The sequence below is a fragment of the Convolutriloba macropyga genome, chromosome 4 (genome assembly GCF_964194025.1).
Source record: "Convolutriloba macropyga chromosome 4, txConMacr16.3, whole genome shotgun sequence".
In the NCBI taxonomy this organism is placed as follows: domain Eukaryota; kingdom Metazoa; phylum Xenacoelomorpha; order Acoela; family Convolutidae; genus Convolutriloba; species Convolutriloba macropyga.
This window is the reverse complement of record NC_134471.1, coordinates 42,937,166-42,961,332: the sequence shown is the minus strand read 5'-3', so window position 1 is coordinate 42,961,332 and position 24,167 is coordinate 42,937,166. Positions and strand designations below refer to the sequence as shown.

Genomic DNA, 24,167 nt, shown 5'->3' with positions numbered 1-24,167 from the left:
TGATTTTTGAAGTCAAATTGGAGTAGTGATTTTGGTCACGCCGAAACAGGAAGTGGAGCGAAAAAGCGCGTGGTTTTCTGGCGTGAAATTTTTTCGCTCTAAATTTAAAGTAGAGTGAGAAAATGGTGTTTGAACAAAAATTCGCTTTCTCGCTAGTGAATTTTTGTTCACATGCGGCAATTTCACTTTGATTTTTACAGTGTTTTCGATTTTTTTGGATCGGATTTTTTTCGAAATGGTTTTCCCAATCCATTCATAGTCCGTTATTGGTTTAGTTTTCTGTTTAGTCAATGCAAATTCTTTGAATTGTGTGTCAGGACTTGTCCTGCTATTTTTACAATTCAAAGAATTTGAATTGTATTGGTGCGCTGTGTTTTTTTTTTTTAAGATGTGTTCACACATTTTTCAATGACTTTGATCTTTCAAAACGGGATAAACAGGTAAGGCCCAGCGGGCATTCAATTTCATTAGAGGCCCAAAGTGGGCTTTAGTAGTCCTTCAAATGCGTATGGTGGTGCAACTGCTGGGATGGCCTTAATTTAAGGTTAAAAGGTCATTTTTAGGAGTTTTTCGGCTCAAAATGGTGCAATTTTTCATGTTTTTTGTAATTTTTTTGAAATTTTTTTTGATTAGTCTCAGTTTGAAGTTTTTAAAAGCTGATGAAGGCCTTTTGTGAGACAAAATTGCTTGTTATGACCATTTTATGAGCTATATGTCGTGGTACTACAAACACAAACACACAAATGATATTAATTTTTGCAATTTTTTTCAGGTTTTTTGAAAATTTTTGTCATTTTTTGATTTTTTTTAGCTCTGGGTGTCACGAAACCTCCTCTACGGTTTGATGATAGATTACTGCACAGTTTCTATTGGTAATGGAACGGTTTTTAACTTTTTGACATCATGAATTTTAGCATTTTTTGACAAAATTTGCAAATTTTTCATGTTTTTTGACATCTTTTTTGTCATCATTCAAATTGTTTGAGTCCCAGGGGCAAGAAAACTTCATTAGGGGTTGAATAATAAGTTACTGAAAAATTTTTAGTTGCCATGGAATAGGTTTCAAATTTTGACTATCACTAATTTTAGCAATTTTTTTGAACAAATTTGCATTTTTTTCAGGTTTTTAAAAATTTTCATCGTTTTTTTTCAGTTTTTCCAGTTTCAGGGACCAGGCAATCTCCTTTGAGGTTTGTTAATAGGGCACTGCATAGTTTCTGGTAACAATTGAATGCCTTTTAACTTTTTAATGTCTCGAATTTTAGCATTTTTTCGATAAGATCTGCAATTTTTTTAATGTTTCCTAAAGTTTTTTGTCATTTTTTGATATTCGTCCATTCGCAAAGCAACAAAACCTATTCCATGTTCTGATAAAAAAAAAGTTACTGCATGGATTTTAGTTTCAATGGATTTGTTTTCAACAATTTAACCTTTCAACTTTTAGAAAATTTTTGATAGAATTTGCAATTTTTTTCAAGTTTTTTTTTAAATATTTGTAATTTGCTTATTTTTTTGCCTCAGTAGCCAGGTAACTGCATCCAGGGTTTCACAGTATGTTATTAAATAGTTGCTACGGGTCAATATAATGGCTTTCAACATTTTAATAGAACGAATTACTACTTTTTGAAGTTTGAAATTTTTTCTAAAAGTTATTGCCTATCGATCTATGAGCCAATGAGTTTTTTAAAGCTTGGAATTGGGTTACTGGACAGCCTCTAGAGACACAGAAATGATTTTGAAGATATTTAAATTACAATTTTCAGCAACATTTCCTTATGATTTGCAATTGATTTCTTTCTTAAATTTTTATGTCATTTTCGATTTAATCGATCTTCAAGGGCCAATGAATGTTTTTCAGGTCTTGCATATATAAAACTGGACCGATTTCAGAAAAAAAAATGGTTTTGAAAAAACTTTTGTGATAGGTGTTTTCAAAGGGAAACAAATTTGCCTTAGCTTTAAAAGCTTCAAGAATTTTAGCAATGAGTTTGGTTTTTGTTTAGTTTTGATTCTTTTAGTTTCTCAATTCTTTGATGATTTTTGTGTTCTGGCTGGCATTGTTCAATTGATCTGCTGGTCAGGTAGAGTACGTCTGAGTTTTTCATTCTTTGAATTGTATTTCAGGACTTGTCCTGCTATGTTTTTTTACTTCGTCGAATAAAAAAATGTTTCGCTTTACCTCATTTTGCCGCCTTTTCAACATTTTGCGTGAAATCTTTTTTGACTTATCTTGGCTAGTTTCTCTCTTCTCTCATTCTGCTAAAAGTGATTTTGAACATCAGTTGCTCAGCAAAGCAATTCAAAATGAACAGAGTTAGTACAAAAATGGATGTCAGAAATAGAAACGGGATAAACCCATAAAGCCCAATTTTAGATGCCCGCTATTTGAACGTCGTTCCTATAAGTCTTAATTACCATCTCTAATGCTTATTGTTATTGATAGGAGCACCTGTAGCCTCTCTCTAAGAAACAGAAGTATGTTCAACTACGAAATGCCATCAAAATAAATCGGACTTAAAAAAATGTTTTTGTACAAAAATCTTTTTTTTTTTTCAATATTTTCTGTTATTATTTAACTCAACAGTGTCGTTACTGCGTTCATTAATCACCTCTATCACTCGAAAAACTGTTGACATATGCCAAAGTACTTTCTTAACATGTTCAAGCGCTGAGATGTTTCAATGAAGTCAACTTGATAACCTATCGATCAAATTAAGTTATACTATACTTGCGTTTATTATTATCGAGCGACTGTAACTTTGAAGTTCAGATGCTTTAGAGCAACTGCGATAGTTGACTTAACGATCGAACTCAATGTATCGGTTGTAAACCCTTGATAAGTTTCAAACCTGTTTAACCTTAAACATCTAATGTTAAATCTGTATGCTGTTTGTTTAGTAATTTGGAGAGAGATGAACGGATTAATTGGTTGATAACTCAAAATGTGGATGCGCTTCACAGAAAGGCAGGATCGAAGAATTTTACAGAGCTGCACGGTTGCATGTTAGTTTTGACATCATATGTTACAATAGCAGTTGTAGGTGATATGCAAATGCTACAATTCGGTTCATGTTACGCATAAGAATTGTACACTTCATTTATGAGCGGATGATTGAAGTTTCATTTTGAGAGATTTAACAGTTTAATTGGCTAACTTTTTGACTGTGGTTACATGTATGGTATCTTTGGGTCAGAGTTGCTCGACTTCAGCGGCGATAAATCAATGTGGGAATTTTAATATCAGAAAAGAAAACATTTTAAGTAAATTATAATGATTGAAGGAGCTTGTCAATTTGGATCTTTTGTGTTTTGCCCCCACCCCCCCCCAACTTTAGTGGTCTTATATTTATTTTTTTACATAGTAACGTTCTATATAACAACATATAATTTGTAACTTGGGGCGTAAAAAACACCGCCAGTTACAAATTAGGGTGTGTTTTTCAGCTCATGTGTTTTCAGCTCATTTTTCTTTGGAAATCTATTTATCAAAATGTTCAATTACTCGAACATATTTTGAGCAAGTATTGTAGTCGTTGAACCTTCTCAACCTTACCTCTCAAACTTGAATATTAATGAAATTGTTTCCTTGATTGAACTGAAGTCAGTGAATAGAGTCAGAGTAGTAATAGTTAAGCAAGAGTGGGGGGGGGGGGGGGGGGAGGGAGGATTTACCTATGTATTAACACTAGGTGTAGCCTCTTACCCTCCAATTTTCAAAGATGTACCTCCTCACAGCATGACTCACCGGTATTTTCGTAGCCACTTTCATCCATTTTTTCTTGTGAATATTTTGTTTACCAAAGATTAGTTTTTACTGCAGCGTGAGAAAATATTGTTTTAGTTGTTAGGGGATTAAGTGCTTGTAGAGCACTAAAAGAATGTACCTATGTATTAACATTAGGTATAGCCTCTTACCCTCCCATTTTCAAAGATGTACCTCCTCATAGCATGATACCCACGCTGTTCACACGAAAGGGATTAGCAAGATAATCCTTTAATAATAAATCAGGATGACTCATTTACAGTTACGTACAACTTTTCAAAAACGTACCTCACAGTATGATAACCAAGCTGTTCACTCAAAGGGGATTAGCTAGGTAATGTTTTAATATTCAATTAGATAGGATGAATCATTTACAGTTACGTACGGCTTACGTGATTTTCAAAAGTGTACCTCACAGCATGATACCCAAGCTGTTCACACTAAAGGGATTAGCAAGATAGTGCCTTAAAAACAAAATAATAAGGTCATTTACCCATTCCCATATTAACAGAAGTACATTTTTTTTAATTTTTGATTTTAAGATTTTTACAAATTTTTTTAAAATCAATTTTTTGTATAAAATAGTGTTTTACTGTGTCGTTTTAAATTGAAGTTCCAATTTTCCGATTTCAGAAAAAGTTTGGAATTACTTTTTTGAACATGTCCATTTTTCATTTTCTATCCAATCAAATAATCTGTCAGATCTGATTTTGGAATGTTGATGCTGAGAAATATTATCGATTCATTTAGTCTTTTGTCTTGGTTGAACATAAGTAGCCTTAAAAAATGCAAAATACTCCGGTTCTTCCTTTGATATGAACATTGAGGAAATTGTAGCGTTAGAGAAAGAAATCAGTAAACTTTCTTTTGAAAATACGTAAAGGAGAAATTATTTTTTAGCTGTCAGTTTAAGCTTGGACAGACAGCTAAAAATAATTTTTCCTTTTCGTATTTTCAATAAAAAGTTTTCTGATTTCTTTCTCTAACGCTACAATTTCCTCCATGTTCATATCAAGCGATTATACTGGAACATTGAATTTTTAAAGATGATTAAATACAAAAATCACAAAATACAAAATAAAAAATTTACAATTACTCTTTTGCACTTTGCGATCTTTTTTGGTTTTTGACTTTGTTCAGCACTGAAATAATTTCATCACTCATTCTGTGTAGTTTCTCCATCTCACCAATTCTGACCGAAAGAAAGCATTTCCTTCTCAAAATGTCCTTTTCAGTCCCTCGCGTGAACAGCTTGATTGTGAAATAACATCGATTCGGATCATCTTGGAAAAATATTCTAGTCACACACAATTTAGTGCTTCTTTTACCATCTCAGGTATCTTTTCAATAACAAGCTTCAATTCTCTGCCGATAGCATCAGAAATTGATGCAGAAAATATTCGCTTTCCACATTTTTGCGAAAGACTTTCAAGTGAGTCCAGTTAGAGTTTGTGTTGATGGTTTCCTCTGGGATGCTGTTTTGAAACTTCGGTTACCGTATTCTTGAAAGGACCAACAGTTGTTTCTTTCACCGTGGTCTTCATTTGGTTTTGAGTCGGTGTTGTCTTTTTTATCGTCGGTTTCTTTAAATAGTGAAAACATGCTCTCATTATGGTAATCCAACTGTGGCGAGGGAACAACTGGTTTTCCTTCGTAATTTCGTTTGCGGATGGGAAAGGAGAACTGTTTTTTGGAGTTAGGTGAGACTGAGCTTTGATCCATCTGTGGCGTGAGAATGTGAAGTAAGTAAAAAATGAGTTTTTAAAGGCGAAATATGAAAAATTGAGCATGCAAGGGTAACTGAATATTGAAAGTGGAAAGAAACAAATGAAAGAATTATCTATATGAAAGAGCTTGATATCTTGAACCAATGAAATTTAAGTAAGAACGAGAATAATTGCCAACAAAAAACTTCGTAACCAATAAGATCTTATAAAATATTTCGTAACCAATGAAAATTGAGTATGCATCATGACGTAATAGTTAAGACACTTCTCTTTTGGTAACATCACGTGATGTCAAAGATGAGTTCTCTATATTTAGTCACGTGAGGGAGAATTTAGCATCGGACAGAAGCGAGTTATCTCACTATTAAGACTTAGATTGGAGAACACCTGTAGTTCGAGAAAGGGATATTTTGATGAGATCATTGACTCTCATCATTGTCATTTTCCTGGATCGGTGGAAGAATAAGGTCTTCGAAATCGGGCAGATTGAAGGCTTCTGATTTTTTAAAAAATGAGTCGGCATGTTTGAAGAACATGTCGTCTACCCACGAAACGCCGTAGTGATTTATGTCACGACAGCACGGGAAGATAATACCTTTGCTGTCTTTGAACGGGTGAAACCCTTTTTCTTTTCGAATTCTTTCAATGGTTTGAAAATAGGTTTGGAGAAAAAGCAATGAATTGCTTTTCCTCGGCTAGGTTGAGGTTATGATGTCTAGCTGCCTCTAAAGTTCTCCACAAATCCTTCGGAAGTGTCAAGCTAGTAGTCTGTGTTTTTATTGTTACTCGAGTGCAATCAACAGCAAAAGATAATTCCAAATTGTTATCGGTTACTTTCGTTTTAAATGTTAATGCTTCCGTGTTAGGAGCGTAATCTAAATCTAAATGTAGTGTAGAAAGAAAAAATGTTGATGGAAGTAAAGGAAGAATCGGAGTATTTTGCATTTTTAGGCTACTTATGTTCAACAGAATGTTCAACAGACAAAAGACAAAATGAATCCATATTGTTTCTCAGCATCAACATTCCAAAATCAGATCTGACACATTATTTGATTGGATAAAAAATAAGAAATGGACATTTTAAAAAAAGTAATTCCGAAATTTTTCTGAAATTGGAAAGTTGGAACTTAAAGTTTAAAACGACACAGTAAAACACTATTTTAAACAAAAAATTGATTTAAAAAATTTGTAAAAATCTAAAAAAAATTTTAAAAAATGTACTTTCTTTTGTTAATATGGGAATGGGTAAATGACCTTATTGATTTGTTTTTAAGGCACTATCTTGCTAATCCCTCTAGTGTGAACAGCTTGGGTATCATGCTGTGAGGTACACTTTTGAAAATCACGTAAGCCGTACGTAACTGTAAATGATTCATCCTATCTAATTTAATATTAAAACATTACCTATCTAATCCCCTTTGAGTGAACAGCTTGGTTATCACACTGTGAGGTAGGTTTTTGAAAAGTTGTACGTAACTGTAAATGATTCATCCTGATTTATTATTAAAGGATTATCTTGCTAATACTTTTCGTGTGAACAGCGTGGGTATCATGCTACGAGGAGGTACATCTTTGGAAATGGGAGGTTAAGAGGCTATACCTAATGTTAATACATAGGTACATTCTTTTAGTGCTCTAAAAGCACTTAATCCCCTAACAACTAAAACAATATTTTCTCACGCTACAGTAAAAACTAATCTTTGGTAAACAAAATTTTCACAAGAAAAAATTGACGAAAGTGGCTACGAAAATACCGGTGAGTCATGCTGTGAGGAGGTACATCTTTGGAAATTGGAGGGTAAGAGGCTATACTTAGTGTTAATACCTAGGAAAATCCTTCCCCTCCCACTATTGCTTAACTATTACTACTCTGACTCTATTCACTGACTTCAGTTCAATCAGGGAAACAAGTTCATTAATATTCATTTGAAGAGGTAAGGTTGGAAGTTCTCAACTTTGCCCTTTAAACTTCCGTATTACTGACCTGGTTTCTTAGATTTAACGTAAGTTAGTGAGTGTAAGTCTTTTTTGTTGAGGTAAATCAAGGTGACATTTCAACCAATTGAACCTAAATAAGATAATATTTTCGGCCTTGTACCGTTTCTAGTTTTATTTTGTTGAAGCAAAGTTTGTTGATTATCGGGTGGCTTTTTTGTTTTGCTTTCAGGTTTAAGTTAGTACGTATGTATTCCGGCTATGTTTCTATGAACGCTTTTCTGGAATGTTCTTTCGCTTTCTCGAAATGACCTTTTTTTCGGCTCTCTGTATTCTGCATAAAAAACATGGTTAACGTGGAGCAATTCGTCCGACGATAGTGGGTTGTTCTTATAAAAATGTGCATTTCGGTGGATCCATTTTGATGTTAGTTTTTTACCCGCCGTCAGGCTCTCAACGGCTATTAATTAGGCGCTCTCCTTTTTTACATTCCTGTTTTGGGGCGCTGTCTTTTTTTACAATGCAAAGAATTTGAATAGTACTGGGGATATGTGTTTGTATTTTTTTAAAATATCGGTTCACGCATTTTTGAAGTCAATTGAAATTATGATTTTGGTCGCGCCGAAACATTGAGCGAAAAAGCACGTGGTTTTACGGCATGAAATTATTTCACACCAATTTTCAAGAGTAAAGAAAATGGTGTTTGAACAATGATTCGCTTTGCTGCTAGTGGTTTTTTGCGTTCACACACGGCATTTACACATTGATTTTTACTGTTTTGTGCTTTCCCAATCCATTCATAGTCCCTCCTGGGTCCATTTTTTTGTTTATTCACTGAAAAGTTTTTGAATTGTAGGTGTGGATTTGTGCTGCCTTGTTTTTTAAAATTGAAAGAATTAGAATTGTATTGGTGCGCTGTCTTTTTTATCTGTTCAATTTCGACCTTTTCTTGTCAACGAGAATTCAAATCGTGATGTTAATCATGTTGGAGTTGAATGAGGAGAAAAAATCGAGTAGTTTTAAGTCATTTTTAAGTGATTTTTTTTCAAACTGCCCAGATGAATTAGTAAAAAAAGGAGTTTACACATAATTTTGCTTTTGGAGAATATATATATTTTTCGACGAGCGGCAATTTGACTTGTTTCCGCTGATTTTTTCTTCATTATCTGTGTGAATTCTATTAAAACGTGTTATATGTGTTCCAATAATACATAGTTGCAGTTATTTGGACCCCTCAAAATGCAAGTAATGATTTTTCATGACTTGGTTTTTCATGAATTAGAAGCTATTTGTTTTCATAAAATAAATGGCGAATTCTTTGGGTTGTTTGTTTTTCGCATTCTTTTTTTTTGTTTTGTCATTTAGTCTCATCAATAGGCCTTAATTGCTTTCTATTGATGGAGTTTAGATGATCTACTCATTTCAAGTGAAATCTAACAGTTTCAACGAATTGGACTACTTGTTTTTATTAATGATCATATGGAACCCGACCTTAGTCTAGTTTTTGCGCGTATAAAGAAAAATTTATTTCGGCCTGAATTAAATTGTCCCGCCTGTCATTCGAGAGCAGTTTTTCCGACATTAGTCGGTTAATGTTTAGTCCCTTTCATTAGTCATTTTAAAGCTCGCATTCTTGTTTTTCATTTCAAAACTGAAGGTTTGTCTATTATATTTTAATTTGCGACAGGCATTATTTAAACATAATTTGCTCTGTTGGTCGTTAATGATAAATACTGTAGTCTGTGATATATACGGGAGAAAGAAATAAAAGTTTTCGTTATGAACTATGAAAAAGTTACATTCTGGCGTAACAACTGAGGAAGCAGTATCTGTTCTTATTCGTGCTCTTTAATATTTTTTGAACTAAATTTTTGCGTGAGTAATCTCAGGTATGGAACTGCTGAAACCAGATAATTCTCATTCTCCCTTCTAAATTCTTTTGAAATTATTTTAATTGGTCACAATTTACCAGCAAATTAAATCAAATATGCGGACCCTTTTTCAATTTTTAAATGAATCTGTCTGTTGCGAATCGCTTAAAATGGCGACACATATTTAGATGCGTCGCTAATTACGTTGATATAATTGATGTTACTAATTGGTATGCGATCAATAGCAACTCAACTTCCCGAATAATAGTTTTCCAATAATTGAATGAGTTGGAGTGGTTTACCAATCTGATTAGTCATTCAGTTTGTCTTAGTCATTCAGTCCCTATTTTTTAATAGCAGATTGATTATGGAAAATAAAATCCGTTTTTCTTTCAGCGGATTGCGTTGTTCTCGCTGGTTGAGTTGAACTAACCCTAAATTCTGCAGCGAGCACCCAGAATAAGAGAGAAAGAAAGAATAACAAGGTTATCCAAAATCTTTTACGCGGTTTTAAAATTTATATTGGAAGAATAATCATAGTCAACAACGTATTTTATCAAAACAATTTAAAAAAAGCACATTGAATTCTCATTACGTTTTTAACAGAAACAACTTTAATAGGCAGTGCGTAGGTCAGAGCAGGGAAGAAATAAATTGAATGTGACAGTGGTACTATGAAAACTTAAAACGCTTCGATTATGCCTTGCTGTACGACGCATTATTCGAGTTTTGTTCAAATAAATGAAAGAAAAACATTTGAAGATGCTTCTTTAGAACTAAGGGTCTTGCATCTATTTCAATTATGTTAAGAAGCTTATATTAAGAAATTTATTATAAAGGATTGAGCCGATATTCAGGATAGTTTTCTAGTGCAGATGAGTATATTTTGTGATTGAAGGAGTATTTTTGGTTCGCTTGCCGTAGCTCAGATTTGATGTTGGCAAGGGTAGTTTTTCAAAAATTGGTAATATAACAGACAGTGCATTTCAAAGTGCTGCTATTTCTAAAAAATGATGATTCCAAACTACCATTTCCAAATATAATGAACCACAGATTGTTTGCCAAAGCTTTGCTCTCATTGCCTTTGTTTTTTATGTTAAATCAATCAATGCTGTTATAAATGAAAAGGTATCAAGTGTTGGTTATTTGATTTATAGTTCTGTTTGCTGGAAGGCTTCTGTAAGAGTGAATGCTGCAATTTTTGTTTGTCTTGTTACTTTTTCCGTTGATTCTCTTGATAAACAGATGGTGTTTGCTTATAATCCCTTCTTTTTGTTGGTTAAAAGTTTTAGTGCTCAACTATAGATTTTGACAGAACGTTTTTGAAAACCTTCAAACATTTTCTGTATTTTGACCAAATTTATTTTTACTATGGCATTTCATGCTTCTATCAAATGTTGGCATGTGTCTTCTAATGCTATATTTTTATGATAGTGAAAATTTTTTAATAAAATATTGAATGTAATGGCCATGACACCACTTTTAAAATTTAAAAATGAGTTTTTGATTTTGCCCTCTTTTCTTCTTTCGTTTTTGTTAGCTTTTCATTTCGTGATCTTTTACAAGATTGTTTGGATCATAATTTTACTTTGCGTGAAATGCTGAAAGTTGTGTTGGGCAGCTTTTGACCGGCTACGCTTGTTTTCAGACTTTTTGAACTATACCCATGTTTCACCCTATCTGCTTTAAAAATGTCCATTAGGCGAGATATAGTTGGATTCTGAGCGAATGATATCTGTGTTTTTAGGCACGAGGTGGTGTGTCTGAGTTGTGATAAGCTCTACTCTCGTGATTTTATCCAGCACAAGATCAAGAGAGAGAACAGCGACTTCGACTTCACAGCCTTAGAAATATCCCCAGATGGAGATGTATTTTTACCCGGTAAGGAAAGGTTGTCAGCTTGTAAATGACTTAATCAGCTACCATTGAGCTCAACAATGCTAGCGTTAAGTCGGCAGCTCTTCTCTCAACTTGTGTGTCCGTTTGTGTGCGTCTTCTGAATATTTTAATAGAATGGGTGCATTGTTGATCTCCTCGTGCCTTTTTTATTTATTGCATCCATTAATGCGATCACTTGATCTAGCTTCAACGACTGCAATTGAATTTGTCTGAGAAGTCATTTCTTACTTTCTCCATAGTAAGTCTGTAGATCAATTGTAATGTAGTTCTGAATCCTACGTGATTGACCTCATTCGAGAAAGTGAACTCTGCCGTCCTATATTTAATCTTAAACGAATTTAAATCGAACAGATATTGGGACTGGATATAAAAATCTCAACAAAACGTCATGACAACTACAGATTCAAAGTTAATTTGCAAAGCTACAAAATCGATGTATTTATCCTCCATTCATCCCCTTCCTTTTTCACGAGGTAATACTCAGAGCAATAGACATTATAGCTAATGCTCGTATCGAACACATGGAAACCTAGGTAAAAAAAACAGGCAATTTCATCAATTTTTGGCCAAATAAAATTAAAGGTGCCAAAAGATCACCTTGTACGCTTGATTGATTGCTGATAGACTGGTTGTTGAAACAAATGTTACTATATTGCGAATTTGGAAAACTCTTAAAGAAGCGATGGTGTCATGCCCCTCAGATATTCGTGCCATGCTTAAACATATTTGTACAATCCATGCGCGTGCATTTACCCCATTGTTAGTAAAGTTTAACTCATTCACACGCCCATAAACATCCGGGATTATAAAGATTAAATTGTACAATGCTCTTACTTTATCTCGTGCAAATATTTAACATCAAATGTTGTGCTCTAATCTAATTGCCACTCTCAGAACAGAGAGAACGATAGCTACAGCTCAGTTGACTTGTGAATAAAACATTTGCTGCACAAAACTTTTATTTCTGGAGATAGACTCAAAATTGCCAAAAGAACTCTTTCGAGCATCCTGACTTAAAATCTTTAAAACAAAAGCCTGACCAAACTACTCAACAGAAAACCACCGTTCTTTGTCAGGAGCTCCGAGTTTATGTGCTTAATATGGGTAAAACAAAATCTTAAACGCAAATACTTTTTAATTAATTTATGTTTTATTTGACGAACAAGTTTTATTGTTGCTTTATTTTTAATGCTTCTTTAATACAAAAGCCTGACAACTCTATTGGCTCAATCTCTCTATAAATCTCAGCATAGCTCCTACATGTGCCTGCTCACGTCATATGAGTGGCTAAGCTTAGTACTTATGTTCTAATCGAATACAATTACCCTCTGAATGTGATATTTATATAAAGTTTGCTGCAGTTAAAACAAAAGCCTGGTAGTGCCGTTTGTCAAAAGCTCTCATTTTCTCTATACACACTCCACAGCTATTGCTTTGTGTTAAATGCGTAATTTTGTCCGCTGATTGGACTTCATGAAAGAACCAAAAAGTTTAATTTCGTGTTATTTTTTTTAACTTAATTCAAAAAAAAACTGTGTATTTTAAAACAAAAGCCTGGCTTAACTATAAAAGTTAGCGCTGTAATTTTTAACACAGTTATTGATCATAACAACCTTCGTGCTATATGCCCTCTTTCACGTGCTTCTGTGCACTATATTATGTTTAATTTCACCTTTTATCGGAACTGTGTGCTATTTATAAAATTTCTTAAAATACGAAAAACAAAAGCCTCATCTTGTTATTTGAGCTACGCAACTCAAATTTAATATACAGACCGTAAACATTGTGCTTTGTGCTATATGGGTATTACCGCATTTCTCGTATTATTCAGTTTTCAATTTTTCGCTATTTATTCAATACTATTTGGGAAAAAAGTGCAGTAAAATTTGATACCACTTGTCATTGAGCTAACTTTTTGGGCGCTGAGTTCTTCCAAACCGGGCCTTCTTCTTCTGCTTCCTCTTACGAGCAGGGGGTGCCGGGTTGTTCACGGGATCCTCCTTGTGCTTCCTCTTCAGATGCTGATAATCGTGCCCCCCAGCACGACTACCAGACGGAACGATCCAACTTAACCCGTGCAACCTCTCTGGAGACAAATCCGTGACCACTGGTGACGATAGCAGACACGAGTCCTCTTCAGTGATCCCACAGTCGATGCCAGGGAGACCATTGACAGTGAGGACAGCGTGCCCAACCATCTCTCGCAGATACAGCGTGTCACCAGGCCGTTGAATCACGAATCTGAATCCTTTCCCTGCTGGCCCCTGAACAAGCATGACATTTGACAATCAAGAACATCAACCGCACTATGCTCACATAGTGTCAGCAGAGGAACAAAAAACAGTCAAAACCGAACTAATTGCGCAATTACTTTGAGGAAGGTGCACATTTCTTTCAAATCCAGCCCTCTAATGAACGCTGCCGTGTCTGTCTTGATGTCTGGACATATAATCCAGAGCTTCACGCCAAAGAGGAGAACAGCAAGTGTGGGCAGCGTGGGCTTAGAATCTACATGAGGGCCTGTGTACGTGAACGAGTTTGCAATGAGCAGGCTAGGATCATACAGACGTTCGCCCCCAAACACACGGAAGTTGAAGAAGCCGGACAAGTTTTCAGTGCGATGTGGCCTCGGGTGGTAACTTAGGATGTCACGAGGATACACACCCTCGCACACCCATGACTGAAAAGCCCAATCTGGCTTGATCTTCTCGTTGCTGGCGAAGCGTCCTTCGAATTCCAATGGCGTCCTCAATCCCGTTGCCAACTGCTGTAAAAACCAAACAGCACATGCATTCACAATTCATGCAGTGAACAACAACTACGACACGATTACTACCTCTACACATACTTCAAGATTCTTACTTGCATCTCGGGGCTGCTGAACTCCATCAGAGGCTCCCCGCGAAGAATGGCAACACTCATACTCTGACCCTCAATTTCCTCACGGGTCACCTCTGGAACAGACGACACACTTCCAGCTGACACAAAATTCCATAGCTCTCTCGCCCAGACAACATTTCTCTGGTGTTTCTCGCTGGATGCTGATTCGCACACAGAACTGACAGCCTGCGCCTCGTCAGAATCACAATTCATTGCGAATAAATTAAGATCAGAAGACATTGAAAACTGAAAATTGAAAACTTGACATAAATTTTTTTTTCTGAAGTGGGAGTGTCATGCCCCTCATACATTCGTGCCATGCTTAAACATATTTGTACAATCCATGCGCGTGCATTTACCCCATTGTTAGTAAAGTTTAACTCATTCACACGCCCGTAAACATCCGGGATTATAAAGATTAAATTGTACAATGCTCTTACTTTATCTCGTGCAAATATTTAACATCAAATGTTGTGCTCTAATCTAATTGCCACTCTCAGAACAGAGAGAACGATAGCTACAGCTCAGTTGACTTGTGAATAAAACATTTGCTGCACAAAACTTTTATTTCTGGAGATAGACTCAAAATTGCCAAAAGAACTCTTTCGAGCATCCTGACTTAAAATCTTTAAAACAAAAGCCTGAGAAAACCAAAATAGTTAGCGCCCCCAAAATTGCTCTAATAGATAGCTGGCATAAAGGAGAACGTCACATGGGTATAGCTAGGCCTCCGCTGACAGATGGTGAGCAGATTTTTCAGTTCTGGGAATTATTTTCTATTATGCTCAACTTATTCGCACCACCTTAGACAACAACTGCTAGTTGTCTTGGATAATATATTAATCCAGCCTTGGTTCTTTTGCAATTTGCAATGTATATGGCACAAGAAGACCAGCAGCTGAACTTTTTCCATAATTAGACAAACCCCAGATTTCTTTGGGCTGTGGCAACGTTGCACTGCAAGATGCTATTGCAGAGAAACGAGTAGCTGACATCTGCTAGCAACAATGCGAGATCAATTACCTGGGTGTCTACTTCTGTAGCTATATTCTTTGCTTTCGATACCAAATTCTTGAAATGCTTCTGATGTTACCCATTCATTTAACTCTGCTCTCCCGCTAAAATGATCTGACAACCTTGAGGGTGCTATAATTAGTAGTTGACTAATTGGTGTGACTTTCTATGATGGAAGTTGCGTTTTCTGTGTTTCTATTCCTTGTATTTTGTGCTGTTCTCCACTGATATCAATATATAAGGAGATCGGAGATCACTGAAGTATAAACACGGCTTGCTATTTTTGTTTTATGATGTTGTTTGGCGTGTCACCAAATAGTTGTGCGGTTGCATAATAAAACTAGCGGGGAATGGACAGTATTTGTTCCGTCTAACTCCTTTCCAGTTTTGATTGCAAGCACGCCAATCCACAAACTACACTAATCTCAATGTTTAATTTTTTTTTCATATTTTCTTTCTCTTTGCTCGATCGAAGTAGGCAACTTGATCTCACGTGCAAATCTTATATATTTAAAGCTAGTATCAGAGATCTCTAGTATCATAAATTGCTAAATAGATTTATTTATGATATTGTTAATTGCCCTCGAACGAAGTTTGAAGCAATTGTTGTAAATTGGTCTTTTTAATGCAAAATTTTTGCTTGACCTTTTGACTTCTCGAGTGAATTTCATGCCCTTCTCGCTCTCTCAGACTTTTTGGTTTTGTGTCTAAATTTCCCTCTCATCCACAATTTTAAGCAGCTGAACTCAATTGACGCAGTTAAATGTTAGTAGTCAGCAAAAATTGTGCCAAAATTTGTCATTTTTAATTACACTCAAACGAAGTTTGTACCTATATTTTTGTCTATGTTTTTGTCTGCCCCTTTTAACTTTTTCTACTCAAAATTGGGATAAAAAGTTAAAGCCCGGAGGGCATTAAGTGGCTGAGCAGCTTTCTTAGAGCCTTATGCTTTAAGAGTCTCTAAGTATGCGATTCACCGAAACTGTTTTTGAGACATAAATTCATGGTTTGAAGGGTGATCCGTATTCTTAAGAGTTTGATCCCCCCCTTATTCTTCCCCCTCCCCCAAAAAAACTCGCCATCCACCCTCCTCCAGGCGATTTGGACTTTGGACCCCCTCTCGTCCAGCCCTTCCAAACTTACCCGAAATTGCTTAACGCCCCCCCCCCACCCTTGAACCCCCGCCCTCCACTCCACTCGCCCCCATGCTAGTATTCCTAAGCACCAGGTGGCTACTACCGAAGCCAACCGCTCCGCGTCGTTTTGATCATAGATGTATGACGTAATTTGAAGCCGACCGACTGAAGCAGGTTGCTTCCCCCGACTGAAGCAGGCTGCTATGCATTCGGGCTCTCACTAGTCGTCCGAGAGCAGTTCTTGGGACATTAGTTCGTTATGTCTAATTATTATTGATTGTTTCCTGGGGTTAAAATTTTGGTTAGAAGTGTGTAGCAATTATATTAGTCCTGTCGGTCTTTTTCGATTCGATTTTCCCTTTGACCGATTTATAGAAAAAGTTTTCATTGGGCGTTTCATTTCCTATAATTTCAAATAGCTCATCTTGGTGTTTTTTATTTGCTTTATTTAACCATAAGAATTTGGAGCTCCCATCGGACTCTATAATTATTATATTTTAAGTCCAAAAATTTTATGTCAATCGATTTCGCTTTTTAATTGCTCTCAAACGAAATTTGTTGCAATTATATTAGTCCTGTCAGTCTTTTTTATGCGATTTTTCGCTTGACTGATTTTTTTGTCTGAAACATTTGACTTCTCGTCCTCAAAAACGGGATGAACAGGTAGCGCCCAGCGGGCATTAAGTGCTCTTAGAGCCTTTCAGCTCACTAGTCTCCAAATATGCGATTCACAGAAACTGTTTTGAAGACATAGTTATGGTGTAAAGGGCCGTTCTTAGAAATTGAAACCACCCCCCACCCACCCTCCCACTGTTGCCCCCTCCCGTGGCTCGCTACTGACGAAGGCAACCGCTCGCGGGTCGTTTGAGAGCAATTCGCCCGACGTTAGTCGGTTATGTTTAATAACGGCTATCAGCCTCTCAAACGGCTATTCTTTAGGCGCTCTTTTTTTACACTTCAAAGAATTTGAATTGTATAGGTGCGTTGTCTTGCAAGATGTGCTTGCTTTTTTCGGCTTTTTCAGGTCAGAAGTCAAATTAGAGCGGTCAATTTGACTTCTGTTTTCAGAGTTTCCTCTACTTCAGTGCTTTTAAGACGGTACATGTGTGTTCTAATGGCGCCTATATGCTTTTGCTTGAATTCATTAAGAGCCAGCTAACACTTTTTATGACTTTGCCACTATTTTTTGTCATAAAATATTAGTGAATTTTAGATTTTGCCCTTTTTTAAATTATCTGTTCTCTTATCACTTAGTATCATCAATGACTCGCCTGATTGGTTGCTATTGAGGCACAAAAGAATCTAATTAATGGCTGGCTCGAGTTAATAGGTAGTCGTTTTCATGACTTTGACAGTACTTTTTTTTCAAAAATTTCGATTGAACTTTTGAGTTCTGGAAGTATTATTGTACTTTTTGATGTCTTATCATTTAATCTCATTGGGGACAGGTCTCTGCTGCTGCTAATAGGGATTAAGTTTATTGATTTAATGGTTTTTTTTTCTATGACTTTGACACTAATTGTTTTCAATAATAATTATTGAATTTTTTGAGTTTTGCTAGTTGTTCTCTTTCAACTTTTTTGTCTTAGCTCTTGGTCTCCTTATTGACAGATCTCATTGTTTGCTAAAATGGCTTGAATTAACGCAAGGCATTTCTGTTCATAGCTATTGCTTTTTTGACTGATACGCGTGTTCGTTTTTTTAAAATAATCTCTATGATCTTTTCAGTTTTGCTATTATTTTTTGTACTTATTAATTGCTCTCAAACAAAGTTTGTAGCAATTATATTAGTCCTGTCGGTCTTTTTTATGCGATTTTTCGCTTGACCGATTTTTCGTCTGACGCTTTTGACTTTTTGTCCTCAAAAACGGGATAAACAGGTAGCGCCCAGTGGGCATTAGGTGATCTTAGAGCCTTTCAGCTCAAACTGTTTTTGAGACCTATACTTATGAAGGGCGGTTCTTAGAGGTCGAAGACACCCTAACTGTTGACCCCCCCACCCACTTTTGTCCCTACTCTCCACTGCGATATTGCTCCCCCAGCCCACTGTTGCTTCCACAACCGCCTTCGCCTTCTCCATCAGACCCCGGTGCACCCCCCCCCCCCCCCGGGTGCTACGCTCGAACAACCGATCGCTAAAAACACGCAATTTTATACTAATTTTCAATTCTTTTCATGCTTTTTGAAAATCTTTTGTCGTTTTTTGAGTTTTTCAGCTCTAGGTGTCAAGCCCTGCTGCATAGTTTCTAGTGGTATTTGAATGGTTTCAGCATTTCAACATCGGGAATTTTATCTTTTTTTTTTTTACAAATTTTCTGATTTTTTTTCAATTTTTGACATTTATTGTCAGCATTAAGGTTCTTCAGCCTAACAGAAAATCTCCGTTAGGTTTTGATAATAAGTTATTGGAAAATGTTTCATGACCATGGATTAGTTTTCAATTTTTATTATCACCAATTTCAGCTGCTTTTCTTTCATTTTTCGTCATTTTAGCAATTTTTTTAAAGTTTTTACTATTTATGTTATTTTTTTAGGTTTCTACACCCTCAAGAGCCACATAACCTCCTCTAGGGTTTGATTGTAGGTTAAAGCATAGCTTCTAGATGTAATGGAATGGTTTTCAAGATTTTAATATCAGCAATTTTTAAAAATATCTGCAATTTTTTTCAATTTTTGAATCTTTTTGAGTTTTATCATTTTTTCCGGCGCCAGGGTCCTAGGGCCTCCTCCAAGGTTGATGAATACTGTAGCATATTTTCTGGAGTTAATGGAATGGTTATCAATATTTTATTGTCTTCGGCTTTAGTAATTTTTTGATTTTCAAATTTTCGGAAAATTGTTATCTTGTTCCAAGTTTATGGATCTTTATGAGCTAGTGATTCTATTTGAAGCTTCAAATAGGGAGATTGGATAGTTTCTCTAGAAGATGAAATAGTTTTGGCGATTTTAGTATCTTGAATTTCAGCAAGATTTTGTTAAAATTTGCGATTGTTTTCAAAATTTTTGAATATTTTTGTCCTTTTCTGAGTTTAACGATCATTACTGGCCAACGAAGTTTTTCAAGTCTGGCAGATGGGTTTCTTAACTTAACTCAAGAGACAAATTTTGGTTTTGAACATTTTCACTGCGAAATCTGGACGCTTTTCTTTTAAATTTTATATCAGGTTTCTATTTGATTTATTTACTACCAAGGCTAGAAAACTAAAGGTTGCAGATTCGAATTAAGCTAAGGCTAGCCTCACTATACCGTGGCTTGCTATTGACGGAGTCAACCGCTCGCCGGTCGTTTGAGGGCAATTCGCCCGACGTTAATTGGTTATGTTTACTGTCTTGTCACTTAATCTCATTGATGACAGGTCTCAACGGCCGTCTTTCAGGACCCAATTAATTGATTTAATTGTATCCTTCAGTAGCTTTTGCGTTCTGGGACTTTTAAACTATGTTTCGAAAAAGTTTCAGACTTAATGCGATTTTCGGTTAATTTTGTCTTATCATTTAATATTATTAGTGAGAGGACTCATCGACATTTAATGACAGGTTGCTAATGAGAAATATAGGAATATAGTTGGCAGTTTGAGTTCATAGCAGTTGTTTTTTGATGTTGATCCTGTTTTTTCAAAAAATAACAGTTGAGTTATTAGTCTTGCTTTTGTTGATCTTGTGTTGTTTTATTGCTTAGTCTATTACCAACAGCTCTCATTTGCCTTTTAGAGTTCAGGACTTGTCCAGCTATGTTTTTATTTGATTTTTTCTTTTGATCACGTTTTTCGTTTTACATATGTCACGATTTATACCTTTGACTTCTGACTTACTTCACTCACTGTTTCAACTGAATGGATTTTATATTTTTCCATGCATTGAATTACCCAATATAGTGAATACGGTCAAAGTCAAAAGAGCAAAATCAAAAGAGACGGGATAAACCGGTAAAGCCCGGTCATTAAGTCCTTGAGAATTAGGTTATGAAATTCATTGGAGTGCTTGCTAGCTGATATCAGTTTTAAGCTTATTAGCTTACAGTTAAGAAGCTGAATTAAGTATAGTTTTATAACCTTATAACCTAACTAAGACTGCCAACCAAATTAGAACACTTTTTGACACTGAGAAAAAAAAACTGAAAAAATTCAGTCAATTTGTCTTGTCTTTTTTTTCTGTGTAATTGCTCTCAAACGAAGTTTGTAGCAGTTATATTAGTCCTGTCGTTCTTTTTTATGCGATTTTTCGCTTGACCAATTTTTCGTCTGACGCTTTTGACTTTTCGTCCTCAAAAACGGGATAAACAGGTAGCGCCCAGCGGGCATTAAGTGCGCTTAGAGCCTTTGAGGTCTGTTTCTGCTCGAACTGTTTTGGAGAATTATACTTATACTTATGGTGTGAAGGGCGGTTCTTAGAGGTTGAGACCCCCCCCCCCTTGTTGACCCCCCACCCCCACTATTGCCTCCACCCCCCCCCCCCACCGCGCTGTTGCCCCCCCCCAACCCAGTGCGGCCCCCCATCAGCCCCCGGTGCACCCCCCCCCCCTTGTGGCTAGCTACTGACCAAGCCAACCGCTCGCCGGTCGTTTGAGAGCAATTCGCCCGACGTTAGTCGGTTATGTTTTAATCCCGATGTGCATCAAGCGCGTCAACGGCGGCTATTTTCCGACAATCTGCCGGCTATATTATAATTTTTTGTTGTTTTTGTGAAACAATACTACCTTCTGCAATTTTTCATTTGAGAGAAAACATTTTTTCCTCTTGCCACTCCGAAATGATTTTTTTACAAATTAAAATTGGTATCATCATGATTCTAATTTTATTCTTTACTTGCTGTCTTCATATTTCCCTTTTCATGGCCCTTTTTTCATTGGTTGAGTCGATAGGAAGTCATTAATTTGCAAGGGATGTACTATAATACTTCTGCGGTGAATCTTTAATTTCTTGCACATTTTTATTTTTTTCAGCGTTTGAAGATCACACCACTTTTCGGCGAGGCATTAGGAATGTTGTTCTTCCGTCTGTCCCTCTCTTTGGGTGACATGTGGTCAATGTAGCTCGTTTTGAGCTTTGCATTCAATTTTCAAGAAATGAAGGCCACATTTCAAGTTGGAAAGACCGGTATTTGCATCTGCGGCGTTGATAGAAGGCTGTGATGCTATCAGAATTGCAAGCTCCTTTTGAGCCGTCTAATTACTCGAGCGTAAGGTAATTTATGCAATTAAATGATAATCTCTGAGCTATTCTTCAGCAAAATTAAACGTGATATGCTTCTCTTGACATGATTCGAAATACATTTTCCTTTTTTTTTCTTTGTTACAGTTTTCCAATTAGACTAATGCGTTTCTGTTGCACAAGATTTTGCCTCGGTGTCGTTAACATGGATATCAAACAAGGCAGGTGCGTGACAGTTAAGGCAGAAGTGGGCTCCGAGAGAAGGCCTATTCTCTGAGTGTTCTAATATCTGGTTCCATTTGTTTAGGATCATTCAAGCTGACTATTTTCGCCTGCGCTTCTCATCTCTTCGCGCCATGCATTAATCAGATCGCCTAATGACATAACCGCTTGTTGAACATTGAAATAATCGCCACGTCACGTTTTCCGAAAAGGCTCTGTACTGTTATACCATAGCATTAAACAATGGCGGCAGAAAAAACTGTTTTTGGACAGACATCTCATTTCAAAATAGTGAAAACAACAAACTGTCCGTTCTGAATTTTCTCTCGACTCGATTTTAGTGTTATGGATACCTCTTCTGGCATTTCAAAGTAAAGCCGACGCTTGCCTGGTCTTATGAAGGTGTGATTGGGGGTATCAGCGTTCAACTCTTTTAGAGTCGCAATTAAGTCTGTTATCAAAAAGGCTGTTTTTCTTGAAACGTTAAACTGCGATTTGTTTTTTTAATGTTGTTTCTTTTTTCCCAAACCACCTCTCCTTGCTGTTGGGTCGAATAGCTTTTGCATTAGGTTGTTCTCGTTTCAAATTTCTGTCTTAGCTGATAAAGACTTTCTTCGTAATTTGACTGAAGAAATTTTTGCATCCTGGTACAACAAAAAATTATTCGGCTTGAGTTGATTTTTTGGAAACTGAAAATGCTTTCAATGGGGACAGCTGCCCAGAGCGTTACTAAAAGCATCAGTTTACTCTTCCCTGTTCTTAATTTTGTGTTTCATAAAATCTTTCGAAATGATATTGCTGCCGATAAAAGTGCCGTTTTGGTAATGACTTTCAAACGAAAATTTGAAGCCAGTTTACTCAGTGATTTTAAATGACAACAAGGAGGCTCAGTAATGTGCGTTCGCACATAAAGTTCCGACCCCGCTCATCTGCATTTTTCACTTAATTGTCTACTAAATGAGGGAGAGATAAAAAAAATACTATATCGTTCAACAAACCACTAAATGAACAAAGCTATATCTGAGAGGGCCGATGGGACCTGTCATTAATGTGACTACCAGATCAGACGGCAAAAAATCCAATAATCACAAATATTAATTACGACCAAAATTCGTTGTCCGTGCTTTTAAAATAATTAATTACCAAATCAAAATATCAGATAAAACCTATACTAAAGAAAAAAAAACTGTATTTCATTCGAAAAAATATGGCACTTTTCCTCAATGCTTGATAACAAGTCGACAAGAAAAGAAGAAAAGGAGCAAAGTTTAAAAAGTGTTGCATTTTTTTGAAAAAAAAATTGATGTGAAACTAATTGTTTGCAAACATTAAAACATTACATCAAACATTGTATCAACTGAAATCACTGCGAGATTCATTTATACCTAATTAGAAAGTGATTAAGACCTTTCATTATCCAGGATATATCATACGACTACAAAAAGAACGAAAAATAAAGGCAAAAATAGAAAGAATCAAAATTTGCTCGAGAAGGTGTCCCAGCCAATTAAACATTAAGCTGTTCTCTACGAACATTAAAAGTTTGTAATTGCATTTTTTTTTAAATGGCAACAGAACCCCCTCCCCCCCCATTATTGTGATACTGTGAATAAAAAAAATCTAAAAAAGGCAGAATATGCAAGAATCATGAATATTTTATGAAAACTCGTAGTACCAAGAACAAAGACCATTTGAGGAAAATAAAACAGTTAATGAGCCCACAGAGGAAAAGTACTTCAATCAGACTCCACGGACTAATTTGTTAGCAAGAAGTGTTCACATTTCGAAACTAAATCTCTTAGTTTTGAGCTTTCACGCCCAAATTGCTGCTTCAGAATAAACTAAAAACACCCTTTCGGACTATTTTCTATTCTTCAATGGCTTTCAAATCAAATCATGGAGCTTTTCCTTTTCCATCTTAGTGGTTGCATATTATTGATAAGCCCTTAGCATGTGCCATATTTTTTAAACTGATTACTGAAGGCGCAAACGTAAATGACCCGCAAAGCTAACGGGAGAAAAAACCGTGCTGGCATAGTTTCTTGCCTGATAACATGGTGTAGGGACATTTATGGCTGAACTGTAGGAGAGTTAAAAGTTTTGACTAAAAGAGTTAAGCGTTATCATCATCTGTTAAGAGGTATGTTAGTTGATTTGCCTTAAATTGTTACTTTTCTGTTTAGATGACCAGGTGAGAGGATTTACTGCACCACTCTGTTCTTCTTGTGGAGGAGGAATTCTGAAACCCAGGGTAGTCTTCTTTGGTGACAATGTCAGACGATATATTGTAGAAGAGACGAAACAAATGGTCACACAATCACAGGCGATTCTAGCTATTGGAACCTCATTACAGGTATGTGTATTATATGCCGTTACCTTTATACCCCCCCCCCCCCCCCCCCCACCCACAGCCGTCCCCAATAAATACCATAATGGAGGTTACATTTCGGGGTTTTTTATTGTGAAAGATCAGTAAATTTTTTTATTTTAACAAAAACAAACCTTATTTATGCACTCTGCACTTTTTTTTTACATTTTGGTAGCTTTGAGTTTGGCTACCATAGAATACC

At 36.1% G+C, this 24,167-nt stretch overlaps 1 protein-coding gene across 1 annotated transcript in view; it reads left to right on the top strand.

Moving 5' to 3' along the window:
* Positions 1–24,167, top strand: part of LOC142337690 (NAD-dependent protein lipoamidase sirtuin-4, mitochondrial-like) — a 72,064-nt gene that overhangs the window by 47,031 nt on the left and 866 nt on the right. Inside the window, exons 3-5 of the mRNA XM_075387133.1 lie at positions 2,899–3,003; positions 11,044–11,177; positions 23,781–23,950. Coding sequence (XP_075243248.1) covers positions 2,899–3,003; positions 11,044–11,177; positions 23,781–23,950 — 409 coding nt within the window. The remainder of the gene's footprint in view (positions 1–2,898; positions 3,004–11,043; positions 11,178–23,780; positions 23,951–24,167) is intronic.